General features: G+C 41.8%; 1 protein-coding gene across 6 annotated transcripts in view; it reads right to left on the bottom strand.

Moving 5' to 3' along the window:
- The window catches only part of LOC145454604 (E3 SUMO-protein ligase RanBP2-like), a 44,986-nt gene that overhangs the window by 15,411 nt on the left and 11,683 nt on the right, over positions 1 to 17,892 (bottom strand). For 3 of the 6 annotated variants that reach the window (XM_080332594.1, XM_080332599.1, XM_080332595.1), the window contains exons 20-46: positions 17,659 to 17,736; positions 17,521 to 17,598; positions 17,128 to 17,181; positions 16,466 to 16,588; positions 15,542 to 15,875; positions 15,362 to 15,484; positions 12,935 to 13,083; positions 12,505 to 12,594; positions 12,351 to 12,441; positions 11,900 to 12,045; positions 11,229 to 11,387; positions 10,713 to 10,920; positions 10,180 to 10,287; positions 10,009 to 10,119; positions 9,218 to 9,357; positions 6,692 to 6,823; positions 6,322 to 6,538; positions 6,189 to 6,270; positions 4,712 to 5,025; positions 3,766 to 3,851; positions 3,624 to 3,707; positions 3,520 to 3,564; positions 3,401 to 3,460; positions 2,039 to 2,105; positions 1,614 to 1,778; positions 929 to 1,189; positions 588 to 638 (exon numbers count right to left, since the gene is read on the bottom strand). In XM_080332594.1, the coding sequence (XP_080188720.1) occupies positions 588 to 638; positions 929 to 1,189; positions 1,614 to 1,778; positions 2,039 to 2,105; positions 3,401 to 3,460; positions 3,520 to 3,564; positions 3,624 to 3,707; positions 3,766 to 3,851; positions 4,712 to 5,025; positions 6,189 to 6,270; positions 6,322 to 6,538; positions 6,692 to 6,823; positions 9,218 to 9,357; positions 10,009 to 10,119; positions 10,180 to 10,287; positions 10,713 to 10,920; positions 11,229 to 11,387; positions 11,900 to 12,045; positions 12,351 to 12,441; positions 12,505 to 12,594; positions 12,935 to 13,083; positions 15,362 to 15,484; positions 15,542 to 15,875; positions 16,466 to 16,588; positions 17,128 to 17,181; positions 17,521 to 17,598; positions 17,659 to 17,736 (3,556 nt within the window). The remainder of the gene's footprint in view (positions 1 to 587; positions 639 to 928; positions 1,190 to 1,613; positions 1,779 to 2,038; positions 2,106 to 3,400; positions 3,461 to 3,519; positions 3,565 to 3,623; positions 3,708 to 3,765; positions 3,852 to 4,711; positions 5,026 to 6,188; positions 6,271 to 6,321; positions 6,539 to 6,691; positions 6,824 to 9,217; positions 9,358 to 10,008; positions 10,120 to 10,179; positions 10,288 to 10,712; positions 10,921 to 11,228; positions 11,388 to 11,899; positions 12,046 to 12,350; positions 12,442 to 12,504; positions 12,595 to 12,934; positions 13,084 to 15,361; positions 15,485 to 15,541; positions 15,876 to 16,465; positions 16,589 to 17,127; positions 17,182 to 17,520; positions 17,599 to 17,658; positions 17,737 to 17,892) is intronic. The other 3 variants (XM_080332597.1, XM_080332596.1, XM_080332598.1) reach the window with 3 other exon arrangements.

The following is a 17,892-nucleotide window of genomic DNA, read 5'->3' as shown; positions in this document are numbered from 1 at the left end:
CACAAGACATCTTGCGCACTAGGCCTATTACAATTACAGATGCGATTGCTCAGGCTAATGGTTATGTCGAGCACACCAGTCCTGTTGGAGATGCGACTGACTACGCAAGCGATTATATCTTGCGCACATGGCCTCTTGTGTGCGGATTGTTAAGGCCTGTAGTTGACGCGATGAATCAGCAAGGATTGCCGCTCACGCTTGTAGCAATCGGCGACCTAATTTCACCCGAGTACAAACGGCAAACTAAACTCAATAAGAGACCGCGTGCTGTGCTGTGCCGTCGACTCTCCTTAATTGGCAACACGCTTTTGTTAATTGGCAACACGCTTCTCTATTTGGCAGCGTGTTACACTCTGTAATACGAATTACGGGGCGCGATGGCTAGAGGTGATGCGCGATTAGAAACAAACATGAAGAAAGGTGTGATTTCAAGTTTTTGATCGAGGGAGATATTTTTTTCAAGGCTTGCTGTACCCATGTATAATACGCACCCCCCTATTTTAGGGCAAAAAATCGGGTAAATTTTGCGCAATATACATGGAAAATTACGGTATTATGGTTCAATGTTGACTGCTGTAATATCGTACCAAAAGTAAGTCCAGCTGTGGCGTCTTCTTTCTTTGACGGCTGGGCGCCTTCTGCAGAATGGAAAGAAAACTCAAGTCTATCATTTGAGAACTGGAGCGAAAACCAAATCAAGATGTGTTAGATGCTAAGTAGGGCCGAACACAGTAGTGGCTGAGCACTCGATTCAGGTTTTGAGTATCAACTGGCATCATTCGAGTCGAGTTTGAGTAACAAAGAGGCCTTCATCAACGAAAAATACATTTTCAATACTTCAATCCCAACGCTGGAGACGGCAAACGAAATAGACTACCACACACAAAAGCGCCCGACAGATCAAGAAAATCAAACTCCGTCCAATCACCTTTCTCGCTGGCGTCATCTCCCGTTTCCTCATCAACGTTTTCCCCAGGTTTCACAAAATTATAAAAATGTTTCGGCAGCATCAAGGACTCGGCCCGGCGCTGCAGCTCGTCCGAGGGCAGCACCTCGCCGAGACACACGACGTCCGAGTCCGCCGGGGATTTGTCGCCGTCCGCCGGGGCACGGTTCATGGGCGACCGGTGTTCTTCCGGGTCGTACTCCTCGCCCGATTCGATCTCGCTATCGGAAGTCGAAGTGTACTCTGAAACACAACATGCGAGGTAATGCGTCTGACACCGTGGTTCTTAAACTCTGGCAGATGTGCATTGTGTACCCTTGATGATGATAAATATTTCGCTTAGGAAGTTCAAAAATTTCAATGCCGTTCGAAATCTAGTTGCCTTGCCGTGTTTAAACCAGTCAAAGGTTCGGCGCAACTCAAACTTGGCCCCGAGTCCCAAGAACACATAATTACTCTCAGCAGGCTCCGGGCCCCCGATAAAACCGAAGTTGAACGATGAGAAAATTTTCAGCTATTCCAGATTAGATTAGAATTAATTAATTCAATAATATATATATATTAATAAAATTAATATATTTCTCCTAAGGAGCGTTTAGACCAGAGTATCCGAGTATCATAATCATTAATCAAATGAAGAAATTTAAAAAAATCCAGTCCCAATTACCTTCACTATCATATTCTTCATTCTCATTTTCCTCGTCACCGACGCTGGGGAATCGGGGTTTCGGGGAGGTCGTGTTTTGACCCATGTCCGGTTTCGGCAATCCTAACCCCCCAAACACGCTAGTCCCGCCGCTGGGCTGGCCGCCGAACACGGACTGATTTTGGCCTAAAATATAACCGTATATCCTATTGATATAAACCCGAACGTTTTGGCTGACACTCGTCAGGAACATTGCACACTGCCAATCGTATCACTACTTCTCATGTTACTGGCGTGAAAATTCGAATAATCATAATAAGCCATAGGCTCAATTTTAGATCATACACAAAATACTCCTACAATAGCACAAGACGCTTTAAACAGTCACGATTCCAAATAAGAAAACTGATATTATCGCTCGAGATATTTATACAATAAACACAAACCTTGCGACGAAGCATTTCCAAATATACCCGTGTTCGCAGTGGTGCCTCCAAAAACCGTCTTCTGACCCTATAAAGGGAATAAAAATGAATTAAAATCCAGTTTTACCCTCTTTCTATTCAGCACTAATTAGCCCGGCATGTAGTGGGTGGTATTTTACCCGATAATAAAGCCTAAGTGACACACTGACACTCATCTATGTGATAACCTGAAAACGAACATCTCAATCTCAAATTCATATCGACTTAGCTACAGGGATAGGTTCTACCGACGAAAAACTTCACTTCCAATTTCAAGTCAACTGTCATCATCAGACGAATCGTATCGGTGCAGAGCTGTTTACAAGCGAATACCGAACGAGACATTTGTGCAATTAAAATCAAATGGTTTGGGATGTCGCTTGAGACAATGTCGGACACACGCACCACTCAACTTCAACTACAACTTTATTGACATAAGAACACATCCCGAGAACCCAGTGATGAATCGGCGCAGGTCAATTATGGCCCGTAACAAGCGTGTGCCATGATACAGGCAGGGGTGGTCAAAATAATCATTGCTGATACGAAAGTAATAGCCGTTACGTTGTAAATTTCTTCATGAGCAAGTAAAACTAGCGTTTCCGAGTAAAAAAGTAAGTATTCTAGGCCTAGTTTTGGATAAAAAACTGTAAACTTCATAGTAGATGTAGTCACAAACTGAGAATACCGTAGCTCCAGAGCTGTGAAGCTGCATAGTGTGATTACCAGGGCACGTTTTTGCAGATTTTGAAACATTTTTTTACAACTTCCGGCAGCTTCCTAAATACTCAGAAGTTATGCAACTTTTTTGATTTATCATGCAACTTTTTGCAACTCTTTTCGATTTCCTATGCAACCAACTTTTTACTGGAAATATCTGGAACTATATGCAAACAGATCGCTTTGGGGGAATCTTACATTGCAACTTTTCTTCATTTTTTCGTGCAACTTTTTCGATTTATCATGCAACTTTTTTGCGACTCTTTTCGATATTTTATGCGACAAACTTTTTACTGGAAATAGTTGGAACCATATGTAAACACATCGCTTGATTATTTGACTATCGTTTAAATTTTGAGTTCCTTTCTGATTTGACGTGCATTCAAGCTAGACCGCTGAAAATTATATTTTCACTGACTCATTTTTTTTTCAGGCTATTGATTTTGTTGAAGTCGCCAACATTGAGTTTCGCTAGAGCGGCTTGGATGCGGAACGATTGGAGTATCTCATAGGCCTACCCTAATTATTTCAAGGAACTTGTCCATAAATGCAACTGTTGTGAAAAGCAAGTGCAACTTTCCACGGATTTGACTGCAACAAAAGCCTGGCCTAGTGATTACACACCCCGAACGAAACTCCAGTCCCAGACGATTGCGATACACCAGCATTACCAACAGGCTTGACCTGCAATTATAACATATGAGAAACACGATAACAAATATCAGTATTAAAAATGCACGCACCCCAAACGAAAAACCCGTCCCGGTTCTACTGTCGGCTGGCTTTCCCTATAAAACGCAGACACGTTATCACGACATCTGACCGCAAAATTTCAAAGCAAACCAACCCCAAATCCGAATCCAGCCGAGGATTGCGTCGTGTTCTGTCCGAAAGAAATCGTGCCAGGCGCGGTAGATCCGGGAACCCCAGACTGAAAATAGCACAAGAAATTATGCAAACGTATTCGACGATATCGCGGAAGAGCGTACCCCAAATTTGAAACCGGAAGACTGCGTCAAAGGCTGAGAGAAAACGGATGCAAAAACGGATTTCGAGGGGTTTTCCGTTTTAGGAGCTGAAAAATAGAAACGCCTGAATTGCAGACTGTCTAGGCCAGACTTGGAAAATGTTTAAGAAAAACTGCCGCTATAATACTAATTGCAGTCTAGTTTGGTAAGAGCTGTGTAGCTATAATTCTAATTCTAATCTCTAACATATGTAAATGTATAGTTATAATTCAAATTCTAATCTAATTTCGAAAAAAAAACTGTATAGCTAAAATTCTCATCTCATTCAGAAAAAAATGTTTAGCTAATTACGATCTAATTTAGAATGAGCCGTGTCCAACTCTGGTCCGGACATTATGCGTAATCTTGTCAAAGTCTGCATTTGATACGCGATGAAGTCTGAAACATTTTGTAGGATCGTTGGTCCCGGAGTTTTCTTATCGCCAAACCAGCAACATTGCCAGTCATGTAACCCGCAAACGTCTACTTTTTAGAGTAAGTGCAGTAGAAAAATTTGGATTTGAATAAAAATAGTATTTACGGTGACTAACTTTTTAATTATGTATTATAAAATCATGGAATTATAAATTTTTCTACTGCAATAACTTCGCTTCTAGTGGTTAGAATTGAGCTAAATTTGGTATGCATCATCTCTACTGACAACCTAACAACTTTATGTGGTCGACAGAAAAATTTTGAAATTAAATTTTTTAACAATGAATTCAAAACTTTCGACTGCAAGAATCTCGCTTCTACTGGTTGGAATCGAGTTAAAGTTGGTGTGCGGCGTTTTTTAACTAACCTAACAATTTTATCAAGTAGCCAGTGAAATCTGAAGAAAAAGTTTTTTTGAACAGCCCTAGTCCACATTTTCAGTATTTTTTTCTGATATCGACAGCAGCGAGTTTGACTTTAGTTAATAACTCACCACTGGCAGGCGGAGCCGGTGGGCCGTTCGGGTTTGGAGTGTCGCAACAAGGGCACGCGAGTTCTTCCGCAGTATTACCGATGCCGCATCCTGAACAGGTCCAAGAACCGGCCGCCTTCTTTTGTACCAGCTTCCCCGATTGCGACACGCTGGTTAATAACCCACCACTGGCGGGTGAAGCATTCGGGTTCGGACTGTTGCAACACGGACACGCGGGTTCATCCGCGGTGTTGCCGATGCCGCATCCGGAACACGTCCAAGAGCCGGCTGCCTTCTTCTGTACCAGTTTCCCCGATTGCGACATGCTGATCGCCCTGCAATTGCGCGATGAATTGGCGTGATACGTCAGAAAAAAGGTGCACGTATACCCGTTAGCATACACATGGAGCAAGATTATAGTGTGCTCACTCAAATACGGGGTGGTCAGTGTAGTCAGTGCTGCTAATCAAGTAGCAGTGACACAACTACCAGTAGAAGTAGCAAATTCCAAGTAGGGTTGTAACCAAGTCGCCAGTTTCCGAGTCACGAGTCAATTTCATTGTTATCGTTTTGACTCGAGTCAAGTCGAGTCGTTTTCAATTCACCACCGAGTCAAGTCCGAGTCCGAGTCATCTAGTAGAGGGTGGAGTCTGAGTCATAGTGTTATGACTCAAGTCCGAGTCGTTAAAGTCACTGTTCAGTTTTCAATTCAATCCGGCTCAAGCCACTTTCTTCAACTCTGCTCGAGTGATGTAGAATGTCTCGCATTCATACTATCGTAATTTTTCTCAGATTTAACACTTTCTGGTCCTATTTTCCGAGTATCAGGACTGGTAGACGAAACACCGATAATGTGGTGACTTTACTATTCTACAAAGTTACAATGAAATGTCGGTCTTGGCCGTCCTAGCCTCCAGTCACACGACTTGGTTCGACTCGAGTAAAAGTCGAGTTATTACAAAAATTGACTCGACTCATTTTACGAATTTGAAAAAATGACTCGAGTCAAGTCGAGTCGCAAAAAAAATCGTGACTCGAGTCAGGTCATGACATGAGTCATTACAACCCCGGCCGAAACTAGCAAGAGCTACTTTAAGCCATACGAATAATACCTAGTTACCTCCTCTGAGCGCAAACACTCATATTTATGGTTTGTCGTGGGATTGCAACCGTTTTGACAAGACTTTTGAAGTTGGGGTGACCCACAGGGTCAGTCTCGGCTTTTCACAGATTACTACAAGACGAGTATGGGACAATTCAGCAAGATTCGGGTCAAATGGCAACGACTGGTTTCAAATCCTTTTTCAGAGTGAAATTGAATTTATGACCAGTTTCAGACCATTGCCGTCACTGCCCCTGTCAAGCAATCAGTCCTGAATCCAGATTCAATCCAGAGATTCAATGCAGTTGAGATTTCCATCAAGCATTGATTATTTGGACTTGTGTTAATGCTGACATAATTTCTCATATTTGACACAATCCATAAAATGATACTGACGTTTTGCTATCTCCGCCAGCAGACGAAGGCACCTGCGTCTCTGAAGACGTTCCCTGTGTATCTTTCCCGCTTGCACCTGTAACTATTGACGGGGTAATTCGAACTCATCAAAAGATTCATCCACGTGACTTACCTTTAGTAGCGATGATATCCTTAGCTCGGTTGAAGCATCTCTCAAACTCGGCAGCCGTTTCGGCCATTTTAAACCGGACGGCGAGCAGCTCTTGCTGCGGTGGCAGGTCCGGGTCGGAGTGGTCCATGGCGTGCCAGGTCCACATCTTGTCGTTGTTGCTGTGCTGGGACAGGGTCATCTCCGGAATGATGTTGTGGTTGGCGCAGAGTTTGAGCACCTGGAAACAGATCAATACTGGGGTTATCTACATCGTTGCCATCCAGGTGGTCAATAATAAAGTACTTCTAGTTGAGTGGTTATGATTTAAAATTACTTGTGTCAAAATAATACTGATATCTTTTGTCAGATTCGAGTTTAAATTCACACCAACCTGTTCTCTCCTCATTACTATCCTGCATTTGTTGGTTTCTTTATTGTGAAGAATTTTGATATCTCCGAGACCCCGTTCTTTCCATTGCTTATCGGCGTACCGGTACAGTTTGGCGCGATATTGAAACAAAATCTGAGTAACAACAGAGATAAATTAACACACGTACGGTACAAATTGCAGTTTGCAGTACCGCTGCAGTAGTACACAAGACACAATAGTCTATGTTACAATGTCTCGAATACATCCCGAGATTTCAAGATCACACTGACCACGCTGATGCTGATTTCTATAGCGAAATGGACCTCAATGTGATCAGATTCCAACCTACCAGTAATGTCACAAAGGGAATGGTGATTTTGTACAGGCATCATCTGTTGATCAATCATAATAGTTTTGAAACGAGCATTGGTGCATGCATATACATACACATTATGCATAAGACAAAAACGTTGGTTGAACCCAGGGTTGTAATGACTCGAGTCATGACTCGACTCGAGTCAGACTCGAGTCACGATTTTTTTATGACTCGACTTGACTCGAGTCATTTTCTTAAAATGGGAAAATGACTCGACTCGACTCGAGTCAATATTTGGATTGACTCGACTTGTACTCGAGTCATTACGCATGACTCGACCCAAATCATTGACTCGGCTTATTTTATATGACTTGAAGATGAAGAAATTTGCGAATCATAATGGCTAGATCAACGCATCCGACGAATTCTCCCGACATCGCTATTTGTCACCACTGCTTTCGTTGCACTTGTCTGATATCAGATATGCCGCCGTAAAAACAACAGAAAATGATACATAGTAGCAATGCATTGTACAAAATCGTCCAGTGATGAAGAGGTAATAGATCCTCCGCAATTAAAGTAATCAAGACTTTTCAATTATACAAGCAAACAATTGAATCAAAGTTCAATTAGAGCCAATGAAATGACTCAGATGGTGAAGAGACTGATAAGCTCATGTGTAGATTTGAAGGCGATGATTCTTTGCATTTTTGGGCGACTAGAAAGAATGAGTATTCAATGCTCTTCAGTGTGGTTCAAAAATGCTTGTCAATTCCTGCGTCTAGTGCACTAGTGGAACGTGTATTCAGTAGATGTGGATTCATTCTACGGCCATGCCGCTTTAACATATTTGAGGATCTCCTTTCCACATTAGTATTTTTGAGGTGTAACTCATTGATTTGATCTGCTGTCTGTGAAAACACACAATGCGCCTCGTCCATTTGACGTTTTGTTAGGTATGTGCATTGTGCACGTGAGTAATAATGAATGGCTAGTGTTGTGTGATGTTTGTACTATATGGCTGTTCTAAAATAACTTCTTTTTTATTTTACTGGGTGGTTACTTGATAAAATTGTTATGTTGCATAAAAGGAACACTGAATCTGGCTTAATTTGAAAAAAGTGGAATCAATTATGTGAGAGGAGAATATTTTGGATTTGAAAATAAATGGAGTATTTTAGTGAGAAATTCCTTCATATAATATAATTACATAGTAGTAAGCCGACTATTTTTTCATATCAAAAACATTCTACTCTAATAACTTCACTTTTTCTAGTTGGAATTGAGTCAAATTTGCTATGAATCATATTTTTACACATTGTAACAATATCATGAGATAGCCGGTAAAATTCGAAAATCTCTATTTGTAATTAGTCTAAAATTTTCTTTCATAGCATTGCATTCTACTGGTTGGAATTGAGCCAAATTTGATTTTTTAGGCAATCTAGCAATTTTAAGAAGTAGCCGGAAAATTTGAAAAAATGGTTTTGAACAGCCTCATTGTACAATTATTTCTCCAATGCTGTAACTGCGATGTAGTCTGTAATGCAATTGGGAAAACCTTTAGTATAATCAAAAGGTATCTGTTCTGTTGTCACTGCACAATGCACATAGTTGCATGCACGCTTTTACAGCATGCTGGCCTGTTGTCAATACCTCTACATAAACATGCATCTATTGATTCTCTATCAACTAGTATCTTGACGTGAATTTGTTGGTTCTCTATCAGATAGTATGTAGACGTGAATTCGTTGGTTCTCTATCAGCTATTCGTGAGCTATCGTCGATGTGTTCATAATAAAAACTGAATGCTTGTATTGGTGATGTATCAGACTGACAAGAGAGATATTTGATTTTAAGTTCTAAGATTAGTAAAGTTATCTTTAGCATCGGTAAATGAGGCCAGGACCTGTCCGTTATCTGCCTAAATAAACACGTGCCAAGACTCTGATAGGGACAAAATGAGCATGTTTCGCAAACAGGGAATTCGATATCACCCAAGCAGGATTGAAAACATGAGTTGAACATGACTTCAATACTGTGACTTGGACTCGACTCGAGTCATAACACCATGACTCGGACTTGACCCTTTAAACGGTGACTTGGACTCGGACTCGAGTCTGTGATGAATTGAAAATGACTCGACTCGACTCGAGTCAAAACCACAAAAGTATGATTGACTCGTGACTCGGAACCATGTGACTTGGTTACAACCCTGGTTGAACCCTGACCTCTTCCCCTTCTTCTCCACTCTTGACTTCGACCTTGTCAGGCAACGGTATCACGGGTTCAAAATGCGGACCGTCGCCGGTACGGTTGTGAGGCGAATGGTCTTCGTCGTCATTTTCGTCGCCGTGGTCTTTGGATGTTTCTGGGTTACGATAATTTTGTCACAGAATATCGCACAACATAGTTCTGTTTTCGTGGTAACATACATAAAAATAAATATGCAACACAACGCACAGCGTTGCTAAAGTGAGATTTTTCGAATTCCTCACCGAGACAAATCATGACTAAGGCTGTAGTTTTAAGTCAAAAGCTGTCGAAATCGTTTACAAACTGCATCGTCGTGGTTTCAATGAACTTTTCAGTGCAAATTCCATCCCTTGTAGCCTGCTTTATACTGTAGTGAAATGTGAATGGCCCACTGTCTACTTACTGTGAATCATAAACCATTAAGTGAAATGATAGTTAGTTTCATGTGGTGAGGTAATTCCCAAGTCATTTTACAGCGGCTGTAGCTACGCAACTGTTGCCTCGGCCTCACTCCAGATACTTAGCGCACCTCTAGTTTAGACAAATGTATTGAACAGTTTGTATTGTGTCTTAGCTAGAGTTATATAATTGGCTTTTCAGAATAGGCTAGGCCCTGTGCTGCACATTCCGTCATTTTAGTTTGTTTTATTTTGCTGGAAAGCTGCACCGGCCAATCCAATTGGACAAAATTTGTATTTGAAGTAACACATAGTTTTCGTTACAGTCAGAACCCAGAAGCAGTGTTACAGCCACAACAACAACGTACCTTGTTTTTGAGGTGAAACTCCGCTAATCCTTGCCGCCAGATTCAGAGCGGCCGGCGACACTTGGGACAAACTAAACGAGGTCTTAATCCCAGCAAATAACGGAGGCTTTGCTATAACAAGTAAAACCAGAGTGTCATAAACCGTAAATTCCTCGTAGCAATCTTCTCTACCTGCCGCCGGCGTAGACTGATTTTGTGGCGTTTCGACAGGCTTCTGCGAAGCGGGCGCTGGACCACGTGGAGGCTGCGACGTCACCACAACGTTTCTTGCAGGAGACCCTAAAGAATATGATCGATTTACAGCGGCTTAATCACAAATATCAGATCCAGGTTAGGCGTTTTATGCAATCGTTATCTGCATTTTTGAAACTCCATATCCACAGAAATAAAAGCACAGCCGCTGGTTTGCATAATTGCTGCGTCTAATTAGTTTGCAAACTCTCCTTTGGTATACGAAATGCTGCATCGGATGCAGAAATAGTCCTCAATTAGAAGCAGAAGTTATGCTGTACATATCTACTAATGAACACTTATGCTGGTAAGCTATAAATTTCTCTTAAAAAATCCACATTAATAGGTGTGATTAGCTGGTAATAAACAGATAGATGATATTAATCCGCAACTTTCATTCGCGAAATGTCAAAAATGACACAATATCATCTAACGAACCCTAGACAACCGCCAATTTCGACCTCATTCCTTACCGAGCACGGCATTTTCGTTTTGTGCGCGAACAAACTTGTCGTGAAACTCTCTCGCGATTTCCGGCGTCTTGAACCGAACGGCAAACGTCTCCTGCGTTTCCTCCTCCGAGAAATCGATCGCCGACCACACCCAAGCCTTGTCCGAGCCCTTCATCGGCGCCAACTTCAAGTCTTTGTGGATGAGGTGGTTGCAGCAGATCTTGTGAATCTGCCCAAGGAAACAATATTCAGAATCTACATAGAAACAGCAATCCACGGCCAAAACTAAAATTAGAAGTCCGATCGGGATGTGTGTAGAAAATCCTAATTTGTGTTTTCATGCATTGACATTAGAGTATTTGGTTGTATTAAGGATCGGCTAATGCAGACATTTGGACTTGAGCAACTGCTGCAATAAACTTCATAGCACTGGCAACGTGATGAAAACAGCGCATATCTAAGTGAAACCTCAATATTGTAAAGTAAACCAAACCAAGTAACCCGAATAGTTTTGCTATAACCGAGTTGATAATGCACCTGTTCCCGACGCATCAAAAGTCTACTGCGTCCCGTCGTCTTGTGCTTCAGTATTTTCATGGTGCCGAGGCCGCGTTCTTTCCATTCCTTGTCGACGTACCGAAACAGCTTGGCTCTCTCGGCGAAAACATCGTCTTCATCCTCTTCTCCAGTCACAACCTGCGCGACAAAACCAAGAATAATGTTGGGTACACCTTTCTGTGGGGGGCTCAACGTATTTTTGAATTGAAGTACCAAGCTCAGATGCGAAAAAACACCAGCAGATACCGGGGCTAGCTATTCCAAGTTTTCCACGAGCGAGCTAATCAGAACCTTCTTATATATTATTACCTCAGAGTGAAGCGGGGCAAGGCTGCATACTCTATAGCCGTGGTCGGCAACCAGTGGTCCGCGATAAGATTATATACTTTTGCCAGTCACGGGAAGGCTCGGAATTATAGTGGTCGAGATCAAGATTTAAGTTAATCGCTTTAATCAAAACATGAGTGACATAGTGCATGAGATATGAATTGCAATACACTTCCTATGTCGAGTGGTCACAATGCTGACACACAGGAGTGGGTACGAGAATAAGCAACCGCATGTAAAGGATATTTCAACATCGCATATAGCCACTGGTCATTGCTACACGAGGTCAAGTCCTCCAAACATCAAAACCGTGAATCACACACCTCCACCTCTGGCAGGGACACGATCGGCTCAAAATGGGGTCCGGTGTCGTTATGAGAAGTATCGGCCGCGTCTGCCTCCTCGTCCGCCTCCAATTTTCTGTTGTCCTTGTCCATCTGCTCGGGAGTCTCGAACTTGAAATTCCACCCTGGAAGAACGTTTGACATTCTTACTCAGAGCACAGCAAGCAAGAACATTCAATTTCAAATAGATTTTCAAATCTCTTCATGGCAATATCTTATCAACGGCAAATTTGATTGGTGTCAAAGCCCGTTACCATTTTTGGGATAGTGGGGATAATCCTTAAACAGTTAACATCATCGTATGGGGAAACATCTGTATTTCACATGCTTTCACGGATATATACGATTCAGTGACCCGGCCCGCACAAAAACTAAATCTATTTGGCTGGAACATTACATTTCAAAAATTCAGAACAAAACTAAACGGTACCTGTGCCGGTGTTCTGACCGGTCGGAAATTGAATATGACCCGGGTAATGCAGCTGCGGTTCCTTTGCCGCTGGTTTCGCGGGACTGTTGGCCTGAATAATATCTCGCAATTTGTAAATCGCAAATTACAGATTTACGAAACGACATAGTCTCACCAGCAGCGACTTCAGAACTGAATTCTGAGCCGTCGAATCGACAGTTCTAGGAACGTAGCTCTCTCCCAAGCCTTGATAGTTTGGTCCAGGCTGAAAATTTACACACGAGTTGAGAAATTAAGTGATAAAAGTGATACTATTTCCTCATCAAAAATCGTTGTGAAAAATAACGACACGATCGAAGAAATAGCACACACAATTTCAGTCATATGTAACAGCAAAACTAACATCAGTCATTTCATGGCATTTGTTAAGTTAATCAATTTCGTCATATATTATCCTACATGATTGGATTGGAAATTATATAATTCAACATTATATTGTTCAAGTTGAATGCACCTGGATATAATATCTACCATTTACATTGACAATCACACAGGTAATCTAAAAATTGTTCACAATCCTCTGAAAATATGAATTCGTTCTTTACCATTGTGGTTTGTGGTTGCTGCGACATGCCAGGACGTATCGGCACAGGTGCCCTGACGTCAAGATTCTGGGAAAACGCGCCCTGCGTGCTACTAAAGGCGGAGTCGCCCTGAGCAAGTCCGATTCTTCCCTGCAAATTGCGATGCAAGTCTGGAAAAACAAGAATGTTCAGTGACTTATCAGAGACATCAGATAACAGACTTTTTTTCATATTTGATACTACCGATGTAGAAAAACAAAAATGTTTAACGACTTGTACAAGAGAGACAAAATATCAGACTTCTTGGAAATTTGATAATACTGCAATTGCAAGCAGTGAACTTAAATAGCTTTTCATCAACCTACATACATTGCGTAACGATTTCAAACAACAACGCATTATATTAAAAATCATTGGGGACCTCTAAATATGCCACAAAAATTATGATAGACGACAGTTGCTGTTTGTTTCTATGAATAGTTATAGTCAATTTCTATATATGAATGCTAAAATATGAGATATCAATTGTCTGAAGCCACTTCTAAAAACCGAGAAAGAGAATTCTTGCAGACCACCGTCAAACGCATGGATTAACACCCGTCAGACAAGGATATATCTTGAGTTCTACTGGTCAGAGACTTTCATATATCGTCTCAGTGAAGAGTAAATTTCAACACAATTTCACTAACATCAAAATACCAGCTCATAGTCAAGTATAAATTGCCGTCCAATGTTACTCTTCGTATTTATCCCCCGCAAACTTGTGCGTTAACCCTTTGCGACCGGCGGTCCAGTATACTAGACCGCGACTGCTTAACACAGACGAGTCGGTATTTAATCGAAGATAGCTAGACCTGTATTGGTCATAAACTATTGCAATCGGTTTGTATGGATAGCTCTTATAAATACGCATACATCAGACCAGGTATAACCTATTATTGCAATGTATATCCTGCTTGAAATGCAGATTGAACACGCAAAAACGTTTCCCGCAAAATTGAATTTATAATGATGTTCGCGTGAATGACCGCCTGAAATATAAACCATTGTATCTTCCGTTCAAGACGTCATATAACCAATTACAATTATCTTCTATGACTTGTTGTTGGTCATACTATTCTATGAAAGTCCTTATATCGAAGATTAGCACGTAGAAGATGTTTCTAATTGACGTGAAAGAAGCATAGCTTGTTACGTGAAAATCATGGCTGCGTAAGATCACCCGACTCGTTGCAGTTTCAAACAGATGTACAATTGGTTCATGGAATAGCAAACTGTACGTATGGTTAGCCATTATCCTGACATATTCATCACTATCCCTATCATGAAGCTTAGTCTTGTATAAGAAAGCCAACACCAGCCCTAACACTACACAAATAAGCGTGCGAGTTAGGCTATTTCGGTACCCGAGCCTGTAACAACAACATCATATAGAGGCAGTTATATATCAGTTTTAGATGACACACAAAGTTACTGTTGGCTTCTATGACTACTGTTGATCATACAAGGAACATTAGCCGTGTAGAATACAGTTCAAATTGATGTGAAATAAAGCAATAATGTATCACGTGAAATGACTTCTCGGGCGTATGTGGGCGCTGGGCAGTGCTGAATAAGGCAATATGTGTATACGTACGGATCCATTATGCAAATGCAAGTTACATATAACAAGCAACTGGGGTTGATAACACTTCAATAGCATGGAGATATATATGATCTAAGGGAAAATTGCCAAGGCAGTTACTATGTTATGTAGAGCTGGACGCGCGTTGCCTTTAGCGAGAATACGAGATTACGTAATCGATTGCTCATCGGCGGCGGCTGCGTGATTGTGCTTATCATCCCTACCTTTCCAAGATCGTAGCGCTGGGCTATGAAGCGCTATAGTAGCGTGTAATGTCTCATTGGAACGTAGAGATTCATGCGGAAGGCAATCAGGTGGTCATATACCAAAGAGGGCCTAGGTATGACGTCAGGAGATATAGAAGAACAAAATTATATTTTACTTTCAAGAAATCAAAAACATTTTCTCGCATAACGTTATTCCCTCTGGCGTCTGAGCCGTGAGAGTATCTCAGACCGCTAGGCGGCTACTTCAGGTTTACGGCAATATATTGGGCGTCGATTTAAGCCATATGGATGACATTTTATCGTTTTTTTTTGTGGATGCAGTAAAATTTTGGTCAGTAGGCCGGCCGGTTACAAAGGGTTAAGTGCTGGAACGCATGAAGTGAAGAGCTATCACATAACGACATATTAATATGTTGTAGCAACTAGCAATGATTTGCATTTTCAGTTTATTTTAAAATAGCACTTGCCAATCTGCGTCTATCAATGCTAAAATAACTGATATAAGCAGCCTACTCGAGTGTTTTCATGCGGCTCCGACTTACAAAAAGGTTGGGAACCACTGGTTTACGTAATAAAAGAACTCTCATAATAGCACACCTGATTCAAGAGGTCCAGATGGTCTTGCGCCGGGCGGTGGGTCAGGCATTGACACTGGGGACATGGGTCGCATAGGCCCAGCAAACATCCCCGATTGGAATCGTAGCGAAAGCGCATTTACTGCTGTATTGGAAACTTGTATTGATTACTGAAAAAAGCCAAATTAATCAAATATCTTACCTTCTTTCGACATGGGCAGCGACTGCGGTGGTTGATGTCTCATTGGGACAGGTGTCCCGGCAGGGCTAGGGATGCCCATCGGCATTGGTTGACCGGGGTGGGACAATTGCGACCTCAAATGGACCGGGGTGCCAACGGGACTTTGTACCGTTCCCGGCATCCTGGTCTGACCGTAACCTGGTGGCAGAGCCCCGGGCGGAACCCCGTAGCTGGGCGGTCTGTGGGGACTTTGAGGGGGAGCGTATCCTTGAAATCCTTGCATGCCGTAGAACGGGCTGCCCTGCATCGGGCTCTGCACGTTGGCGTACGGAGATTGGTGGTAAGGGTCGTATCCCTAGAAAAAATAATTAGAAGATATATTTACTTTACAAATTCAAACACGACTCCCGAATATTTTCTTCACATACTGTTGACATTCGTATATCTACGCAAGTTCACATTTGTTGTTCACATTTTAAAACCGTCATTTGGGTACAGAATGTCAGAATTACACAAAAAACAATAAATACAAATTGTCAATTTAATCACTAAAAGCTTTCCGACTGACAATAAAATTAATATTATTGCCAAGTAGATCAAACTAATTTTGAATCAAACAAAAATTGTTGCCTACGTGAAAAACTTGATCGCTTCTCTAACTGCAACGGCACTTTTTATCAATAATTGAGACCATTTGGTTTGATATTCAAGTTTCAAGCATTTTAACAGATTTAAACTCTCAAGTATATGTTTCCGGCTCCAAAGGCTGTAACTAAATTTCTGCGATTCCAACTCCTTCATGAGCAAACGTAACGAAACTCCGACCCCGCAGCCCCCGAGGCCAAATCAAATATCAACAAGAAACGAAAAGCTAAATTCGAAAACAAGGCTCGCAAGGGTGGGATTCTGTCAAGCGTAACCTGGAAATTTCAATGCATCAATCACCTGCAATGGATGGTAGGGCTGAGCCATCGCCTCTGCCATCGATGACGCGCCCGTGCGAGTGTTTGCGACCGGCGTGCCCTGCTGGCTCTTGCTCACTTGCTCTTGGACCGAGTCGATTTTCACCTAAAATTTCACACATACACATTTTTAACAAGCTTCCTGGAGGTACACAATTCAAATATACAATTGAAGCCCGTGAACCCTCTAAAAATAGTACACTGAGCTTAAGCTCTCTTCGCTCCGATTATTCGAAATTTCATGTCGGCAACGTCATATTTTGCGATACGATTGTTGATATACAATGTTCTTTTCAATTATCTGCTAGTTGCTGACGATTACCCCTGACGAGTGTCAGCCGAAATATTCGGGCTCATTTCAATATGAAGATACTATTCGATGCACATTTTCGTGTCACACTGCCTCGAGTAATAGCACGTATTTGCTCACAAAGACGGAATTCAGTAACAAAGAACTTCTACATTGTCAGAGTACTCAAGTGCTTAGTTACGAATTGAGACTACTAAGTGTTTCAGTTTTTTAAAGTCTCAGCCGAGGAGATCACTAGACCGCAATCATTGAAATTCGCTTTTCAAGGCATAAATCTACCCGGCGCGACCCAAAACCAAATATGTAGATACAGCAAGATCTTCTGGCACACGTACCGTCAGCTTCTCAATGGCCTCCATCAAGTCTCTTAAACCTCCATCACTTCCATCCTGTCAAATAAGAAAGTAAACTTTTTCTTGAAATCGATCTTAATCGATCTGATGGCGTGTCAAATTTTGACACATAGCTGAATACAAACTCTATTGCCAGGCACCAGATATTGACATCTATCTATCCTGAAATAAGTAGGCGTTAAGAGCTCACTTCCAACAACGGCATCATAATCACAATAAACGAAACTAATACAAGGTTTTGAGAGGAATGTCTGATACACAATGATGGCAGTTCAGCGATACACGCTGTCGCACGCCGGGTTCGGCAGTGACACCAAAAATGCATGTGCCACACAATCAAAATACCAAGGAAACCTGAAACAACACAACACCTACCTGCTTGGGACTGCTGCTAATTTCTTCCACTTTATTTAATCTCTTGATGACGTCGATTTGCACGGCGGAAAAATGAGACTGCAGAAACAGAATGTCGGTAAATACGGCCAAAACAAATCGCACCACTTTACTACCGACCGTGATAGCAGATATGCTCTGCGCAAACTTGTCCAACGCGTTGTTCTCCACTGGAGCACTCTCCGAGCTACCTTCACTCTGAAATGGAATGCAGTCGAGTATACCAACTAATAAGTGAACAAGACGTACGGCGTTATTGTCTTCAATCGTCGCAGATACCAGAAATAGAATACTATTTCTCGCACAAAAATCTTTTGCAGAAACAATTTCCATACAAGCCCAGTGCCAATGATA

Source organism: Botryllus schlosseri, chromosome 13 (genome assembly GCF_051294905.1).
Source record: "Botryllus schlosseri isolate E-star chromosome 13, Bs_hap1, whole genome shotgun sequence".
Lineage (NCBI taxonomy): Eukaryota > Metazoa > Chordata > Ascidiacea > Stolidobranchia > Styelidae > Botryllus > Botryllus schlosseri.
This window is presented reverse-complemented; position numbering and strand designations above follow the sequence as displayed.